General features: G+C 35.4%; 1 protein-coding gene across 1 annotated transcript; it reads right to left on the bottom strand.

Annotated features, from left to right (window-relative positions):
- Positions 1-4,910: 4,910 nt before the first annotated feature.
- Positions 4,911-6,910, bottom strand: LOC115929900 (toll-like receptor 3). Its single transcript, XM_031000020.1, has 2 exons — positions 5,851-6,910; positions 4,911-5,625 (listed from the first exon to the last, which is right to left on the bottom strand). The coding sequence occupies exons 1-2, from the start codon at positions 6,908-6,910 to the stop codon at positions 4,913-4,915; spliced, it is 1,773 nt and encodes a 590-aa protein (XP_030855880.1). The 3' UTR covers positions 4,911-4,912.
- Positions 6,911-9,061: the final 2,151 nt, after the last annotated feature.

Raw genomic sequence — 9,061 nt, 5'->3', positions numbered from 1 at the left:
TGTTTGCCCCCCCCCCCAATCCCAAACTGCTTCCGGCGCGCCTGATCGTAGTCTATTTCGAACAAAGTCGTCCATCCTCTGTCGATCTTGAACACGATTAATTCGATGAACAGCTAATTCGGAACGACCGACCACGCTAGCGCTTCAATCATAGTTTTTAACATCAGTTGTGTCATAATACCAACGTTTAGGTGTCAAAACTTGTCAAATATGAATCTGCATTGTTACTTTCTTACCCCGGAAATGCGCACAGTCCAATTTTGATATGACACTATGGCAAGTGTAATTAAATTTCGAAGGGACTTGATTTTTAGAGTGTGCCAATTGGCAATTATCTTACTAGAAAATTTATTTTCCCCATTAATTTGCAAAGCAAGTACCAAATCAAAGGTTTTTTAGTGCTTATATAATAAAGTGCTTCTATTCTTAATGTCAGTGAATACAATGACCACATTTCCAGAATAATTCCAAGACTAAAAGTTGGATAGTATTAAAATTAACATCGCTGCCATGAAAAGATATTCATATTTTTCATAATTTTGCATTTATAAAGTTCCCAACTGAATTAATTGAAATACCAAAAATGGCACATTCTAGAAATAAGGGTTCGTCATAAAGAAATTATTCATATTTTCCTATAAATTTGCATCAAATTGTCCGATTGAAATGAAAAATAACAATCATCCAATGTTTTCAAAAAAAGAGAAACAGTTGAACATTATTTCAAAATAATGTAATGAATAGAATCTGTAAATTGTGCATATAATCTTCAATATCACAAAGGTATAAGGATACCCAATAAACTTCGCTATTTTGACTGGACTATACGTCGTCAGACATTTTGTTTTGTTTTGTCCCGAAATTTGAAAATTTGGCCGATCGATATTTCGTTCCGTTGGGGGGGGGGGGGGGGGGGGGGGGGGGGGTAAGGTCACCTTTTTAGCACCCATTACCACAATTTTTTAAAAATGTTTTTTAAATAAAAATAAAAATTGAGGGGGAGGGGTTTCCTCGAAAACAAACACACAACATTTTTTCTAGGGGGGTTCGACCCCCAACCCCCCTCCCCTGCGTACGTGCCTGCCTGCTAGTGACGTTGCAGGGAGGTCTAATCCTTCCATGCCAAACTAGTGCAGACGGGCTTTACATACAACTTATCTTTCTAACTTTCTTCGTTCCTTACGGCATGCGAGATTAAAGCAATGTAAAGGCGCCTACCTGCATGTTTATGAAATTCTTCTATAACAAATTCGTCACTTTGTTTTACTTATAACAACATGGATAGGTTTACATATCCTAGGAGAAAAACTGTTTGAATCATCGTCTTTATGATACATAAGCAGTAGTCTACCCTGATATCAAGTAAGTTTTAATAAATTTCGAGAAAACTGAGAAACAGATCAGTAGAAATGTAAGTAAAATATGCAACAAAGGGGGATTAGGCCTTAAGCTTTGAAGTTACAATCAATAAAATGCAAGTTGGCAAACTGTGTCATTTTTCTTGTGAGCATCCCATTTGTTTGAGTAAACTTTCCATAATTTTCCTGGTTATTGCAGGAAATCTGACTCTGAGAGGGACATCTTCTGTTTGGTGAATTCTGTATTTACAGCCTCATATTATTTCATCAAAAGTACACTAGATGGTCTAGTTCGATCCAGATTTTTAAAACTCATTTCATTTATATATTTTTTTAAGAGTCTCAATATAATGTTGAATTTAGAACATTATGGGCGTGATTTTATTTATTTTTTTGGTAAAAAAAATAAATATATACTTGAGTCTAAGAAAGAAGTATGTGCCTCGCCGTCCTTAATTGTGGAAGCTGTCCCATTTTTCTGAAGTGAAGTGTTATAGTGCCCCCCTCTTTCTCTCTCTCTCTCTTTCGCTTCTCCCTTTCCTTAAATACCCACCCCTCTCTCTCTCTTCTCCTCTCTGTTATACATCTCTCCCCCAGCTACCTCCCATCCTCTCTTTCTATCTCTCCCTCTCTTTCCTTTATCTCTCTTATTTGTCTCTTTGTTTTTGTGTGCTTCTGTCCATCTCTCTTTCTTATCGGTTCTTTCCCCTCCTGCCCCCCCTCTCTCCCTCTCTCTCTCTCTATCCCTCTCTCTCTCTCTCTCTCTCTCTCTCTCTCTCTCTCCGTATTTTCAATATTTTCTGGAAATAGGCCTGCCTGTCATGTAACCTCCTTATTTCCTTGTCATACATTCACATTTGGTTGACGAACTAGTATCTCGAATTACATGTAGCTGCCCATTTCGTGCACATTATTCGTGTCGTATTCGAGCTTACAAATGGGACAGGGAAACTACTATAAGAAACAAGAACAAGAAATTTAAAACGCAATAGATTTTTAATTGTATCAAATTGATATACGACATAAAGTCTTAAAGATTGATAAAAGTGATTCTGATAAAGGTTGTGGTTTCTGGTATTAATTATTAATTATCTACTTGTGTTACAGGGGTGGATCTATGATTTTCCAAGGGGGAGGGGGAGTGGTTTTAAAACCGAGCAAGCGTTCTAAAATTTGATTATATTATCCTTATTGATCACAGGAATACCGTAGCAGTATCCAATATAGAGGGAGTTAATGGCACCCAAAATGTTCCTATATTTTTAACGATTAATATTATGACACTTCATTATTATAATAACAACGGTAACTGTCGATGGGAGGCAGGCAAAGAGATAGAGATTCCACAATGTGGGTTTATAGTATTCATTGTGTTAAATACTTTGTCATAAAATGATTTGATTATTTTCCTGGAGCAAAACTCTCGATACTCTAAGATGTACACAATCATGCTTTTTTTTTAGCATGCAAATAACAACTCACAGGAATATTCATTTATACATGAAATAATTGTATTACTGCATGTAATTGCTCATCCGGACAAATAATTCCGGACAACTACCTTATCATGCAAACCAGTCAGACATCTTCACTCGGACTATTACCCTTTGACAGTAGAAACTATCCAAAAGTAATAACGACCTTGTCAATAATATACGGAGATATTTGTCTAATGGATTAGTTGTCTTGTCGACACCTCCCTGTCCAATAGATGTCCGAGGTTAATTGCCCGTTAATCCACGTGGTAGTTCTCCCAGAAGTCCTTTGCTATATAATAATGACTACATAGTTGCAGACATGATATAGGAGTATTATACATGTATTTCAACATTATAATATATTTTACATGGGAGAATTTTTTTTCATTGTTTGTCTTCAGTAGTTGCTTATCATTTCTAACTTTTACTAATTAATTGGATACCTAGATTGTGATAGATAGTGACTAAGATAGTGACTAAAATTGATTTGCTCCAACATTTTGTGGAATTAATATGTGTATCCAAAACGACATGCAGATTATGATATAAACAAAATAGAAACATGCAGGGATAATGGCTTCTGTGTAAATTACAAACTAATGGAGCCATAGAATGTTTTTTATACACAAATACAATGGAACTTAATAGTATGTGAACATAACATAATATACTCTCAATCCAGTTGTAACACGTACATTGAATCCAATGAAAAATTCAAAATGTCTCCAATTCTAGTCAATCGACTGCGCATTAAGACAATGGCATGTACTTGCAATATATAAACATTTCTTTTAGAGGTGTATACAATGCTCTACTTAACTATGATACACATTTACTTTACAGGAAACAAATGAGACTACATTTCACTTATATTTTTAGAAAGCCATTTGAAAGCGAAGAAAGCTATTTTCTAAATATTTTTTTATAATCATAATTGTATTTCTTCCATTTCGAAATGCTCTTTGTCAGGCAAAAGCTTCTTCTTGTTGAATCAATACCTAGTTGTCATAATTATTAATTTGACGTACAGTGATGCAGACACCTGTGAGCACATCGAAATTGTTATTAGATGATATATATATACATAATAGCATGGTGATTAAGAGTTCATGCATGGTGAGTGCGCATTGAAACGAGATATTATGAGGGTTAAAACTACAGAACTTGAACTCTGTGCGCTTTAATACTTAAGTGATTCTTTTGCAGATCTCATGGCTTTTTTCACCTTGTGTTTTTGCGGTATAAGTAGCTTCAAGCAAAATGCAAATGGACAATCGTTAGCTGAAATAACTTTGGCCGCTGTGGCGAAATTGCTCCCGCATGATTACCAATTTCCCATTTTTACCCATCTTTTACGTCAAATACATAATCGTGGAGGAGAGTCACTGGCATTATAACATTAATACATTACTCGCATTCAGTTACTCAGGAGGAATAACATTGTTGCACCTCAGATTTATCTTCAACATCTTGATCAGCTTTTTCCAGAAGTACTCTTGAAACCCCTCATCCTCATCCCAGCTGAGGTATGGTTTACGATCACTCAGGTACAGCCTAACCAAGAATGGAAGCTCATCATCTGGAATGTCCTCTAGGAAAATCACCACCATGTTCTCTATTTGTGTGTCATTGACCTGATCCGCAGCGGTCCGAAACTGGATAATGAACCAGTTATCCTGGATAGCAGCCCTACTGACCAACACAACGGTCTTGTAGCTCTTCTCAACGACGTAATGAACTGCGTCATAGTAATGCATACCTAACGGAAGGTCATTATCGCCGTACACATTCCTATTGCATTCCGGCATCAGTTCTTCTAAGACTGGACGGAGGCGATCTCTAACCCACCCTTCGTCTTCCTCTGCAAACATCACGTTCAAATGAAATTCATAATCGTCAAAATCTCGAGCATCTCGGATCTCCCGATAGCCAATGACTGCCATTTTCAGGAGGAATAGTTTGTATTTCAAGAACCATCGATGACGGTAGGCAAAGATCAATACCATGATAATCCATGCGGTTACAATAGGAAGTGAACAGTAGAGAGCGATGTTTGGGCCACAGAATTCCGCTGGTTTAAAATGACATCAGTGGCTTTTCTTGCAGTTCTTCCAGTGAGGCAGAGGAACATCTAGTGTCGATTTCGTTCAAAAGTGTGATAGACCCGGATAACCATAACGGAAGCCATTTTACATTACAAGTACAAGCAATCTCGTTTTCCGAAATATCAATGGAGAAGAGGGTATTTAATATTGGCTCAAAAGTACTGTGGTTCAATCCGGTGAGTTGATTTCTAGCGAGTGTCAGATTACGAAGTTTTGATGAATTAGAAAAGAGATCTCTATCAAGATACTTCAATTTGTTGCCCTCCAAGGAAACGTTCCTTAGATATGCCATATTCCAAAGTACCCCATGTGGAAGGTCGAGTAACTGATTACCTTCTAGGTGTAAAATCTGCAGACTTTGAAGACCTTCAAATGCATTCACCTCGATCCCTTTGAGTTCACAGTCACTCAGATCTAACTCTTGTAGCAACAACAAATCAGTCAATATCCCTGATTCCAATCTTTTCAATGGGTTTTTCTTTACATCAAGGCTGATAACAGTTCTCAATCCTCCAAACAGTGAAATATTATTCTTTACAAATGTAATCCATAATGTGTTCAAACCGGCATTTCTTATTATCACATGTTTAAGTGACTTAGTTTGATTGAAAATTTGTTTGATTTGATCTGGCCACTTCGGTTTTTTACAATCACTGTAGACAAATGTTTCGAGATTTGGGATATCTACAGATAGATGTAAATTTACTATTAACCAGCATTCCGATAAGTCTAAGTACTTAAGGTTCCTTAAATCTGTGAAAGCTGTAATCTTCAAATAAAGTAAATTTTTATTTCCTCTCAGGACCAATTTTGTCAAATTTGTTAATCCTTCAAATGATCTTTCAAAGATTTGTACTAGAGAGTTGAAAGCGAGATATAATTCGCGTAAGTCTACGTCCCAAGTAGAACTATCGTTGATATCTATGATATTATTATGATTAACATGTAGAATACGTAAGCCTTTCATTCTGGCAAAATTTACAGGACCAATATTTTTAATACGACATCTGTCTATTATAAGGGTAGAAACTAGGGGTAAATCTAAAAATCCCATTTGGGTAAGATCGGGCAGGTGATTTCCGGAAACGTCGAGAACCTGGAGCGGTTTGTTTCGTAACAACGCGAAATGGTGCTGGTCAATCCTTGCTATCTTCGTGGCATGTAAAAGAAGCTCCTCGATATGAGACATTCCAATGCCTCTAAAAAATTGGTCCCAAAGATCTGGCCTCAGTCTACGATTGGGAAATGAGAGAACTCTGGCTCGTATTGTTGCTATGGTTGGAGGGTCAATCGAATTGTATTTGATCGCTTTGTAATTGAGCGAATTTATTTCGCAATCTATTCTGAATCTGCTGGGTACCAACGCTTTAATTTTACTCAACAAAAAAACGATGTTTAGTATGCGAGTTTTTGAACTACAAGAAGATATGTTAATGTGTGAAAGCATGTCAGTAAAACTTAGGTCTAATAACTGTAGGTTTGGGAGCAATCTTAATATGTCACCGGGGACAGATTCTAAACCTGTTGACGAAAGAATAAGATGGGATAAGTTTATACTGAAGTTAAACATTTGAGATGTAATAGATCTCAACGACCAATTTTTACTCAGATCCAGGTACTGCAGCATTGGCATGGCATAAAAACTGCCAGTAGCTATCTCACTTAACTTACTATAACTAATATTTAGATTCTTAATCCGTTGGTATCTAGTGAACGAGGAGTTAAAAATGGATCGAATCTCATTCAATGAAAGGTCTAGTTCTTCGACTTCTGGATACAGATCCTGGGGAACTTCCGTAAGTTCCATTCTGGTGCAGGAGATTTTCCTCTTGTAAGGACCTTGGGAACAGCGAGTGCGTGCCAAACGTTGGAGCTGGAGACCATGGTGTTGGGATGACATCTCTTCAGTCGCAGTCAAAATGAGAAGATACAGTAGGACTAGGAGCGGGATCAACCTCATTCGAGCCATGTTGGACAAAGAAAGCTGAAAGTAAAAAGAAGTGCAAAACTAACTTTGAAATTTGCTTTCATATGTCTTCAAATTTTATAAGGTCCAATGGCATCTTAGACTAAAAGAATAAAAAAAAAACAGAGAGGTGACTGGACTATACAGGATATCAAAACATGTCTTGTTGACTCTTGATTACTGATACAATAGTAAAATGTATTGTTATACATAGGTTCAGTACTTGTAAAAAGAATAGATAAATTAACAATTTGAATTTGTCGCTCGTCCATTCGTTAAATCCTCGGTGTTTGAGTCAATGTATTGTTTGTACATTTACACAGATTGTGCGTAAAGCTCAAGGCCAATGATCATGCGAGTACACTTTACACTTGTTACTGCTTTTTATTATTTTTTATATTTAAAGAATAAATCAATGCAGTCCGATAAAAAGACACCAAAACGTGAGCTCAAAGCCACACCCAATCCAGAATATAAAAACAAGGAAATATATACATGTAGCAATTTAGCATCATGTTCATTATTCAATTTAATGAACCCATTAAATGATATTAGGTGTGGAGTATAGAATTATAGGGGAGCACTTACAAAAGTAATCTAAATTGTATAGGCTATATTTATGTTATAAAATTGCAATGAGAGCAATTATATTCAGTTAACTTAAAACATACTCTAAACCTCTTTTCTAAATTCTAGAAATATTTGTTAGTTTTAAACTTCATCTACGTCTTGTATCAACATCTATGTATGATTTGGTAAAAGGTGAATTACCACACCCATTAGTCAATTATTGTCATTCCTAAGTAGCATTTGAAGACTACAAGCATGGCTTTTTAGTGGACCCCTCTGTTTCCAACATGTATTTCTACGTTATTTTTTTGTGTAAATATTTATAATTGATTTGTAATGTTTTGTTGGAAACATGAATAAATTAAGAATTGAAATTGAAATTTAATTGAAATTGAAACAGCACAGATACATGTGTACAACAAGAAGAAAAATAGCGGCTCACTTTATCAACCAAATTGTAAGACAACGCAAGGACAAATTTGTATTTCGTTTGTAGGATCAAAGCTGTGGAATGATTTCCCGGATGATATTAGAGTAAAAATTACAAGGCTATCTTTCCGGAGACATCTTTCCACCTACATTACGTGGGCTCAACCCCCCCCCCCTATCGTTTTTCTTTCGTTTTACTTGTCTTCCTTTTATATAAAAAAAAAATGTATAAACTTGCTTGTTAACGGTTATAGCTGCCATTAAGTTTTTAACGCACATCTGTATGATTTTATTTTATATTAATACATCCTTTTAGTGTTATGAACATAGTGATGATTGAATTTGTTCAAATATTTGTTATCTTTCATTATAATGCCTTGGCACTTTGACGTGTATCTTCTTTTAGAAATGTAAACAAGTTACAAGATACTGTATTTTTTAATGTATAAATGTAAACACAAAACAAACAAGTTTCACGTTCATATATATATTTTGTTTAATCTTGTCAAAGAATGGAACTAAGTTCGACATGCACTTTTGCTAAATTTTAGTTCCCATTAACAACTTCACCTAACTATTATAGTAGTAAACATATTTATCTTGTACATTAAATAGCATGCAGATCTATGTCTAAATATCGTTTTAAAACCATCACTGTTCAACGAACAATACTCTTCCGTTATGTATACATGTATCATTATTATTCTTTGCAATGTATGAATGTAGTAGTAGCAGTATTAGTAGAAGTAGTCGCTCTATGCACAACGAATTTATTTCATTTTCAACATAATATAAACAATGGCAAAATAATCACAATAATAAACATACTGATATAAAAGAAAATTAGCTTTGAAATATCTTTGACATTTTTTTATTTTTTAGTCTTGTAATGCAATATTAATGCAAATATTTAGTTACAGGAAATGAAAAACAAAACTACTTGGAAAAAATGCTTGTTAGGTGTAAGTTCGCACAAAAATAATTTAAACTTTATACATTCATAACTGAACTTTGAAAGACAGAGATAGAGAGAGGGATAGAAAGAGAGAGAGAGAGAGAGGGAGAGGGAGAGAGAGAGAGAGAGAGATGTGTTGTTGGAAATGAATTCAAATTCAAATTCACATACGTCCGGGCAAATGAATACAAGCGTATTGT

This window comes from Strongylocentrotus purpuratus, unplaced genomic scaffold, assembly GCF_000002235.5.
Source record: "Strongylocentrotus purpuratus isolate Spur 01 unplaced genomic scaffold, Spur_5.0 spur5_scaffold_6, whole genome shotgun sequence".
NCBI lineage: Eukaryota > Metazoa > Echinodermata > Echinoidea > Camarodonta > Strongylocentrotidae > Strongylocentrotus > Strongylocentrotus purpuratus.
The sequence above is the reverse complement of the archived record's forward strand: the minus strand, read 5'-3'. Positions and strand labels throughout refer to the sequence as shown.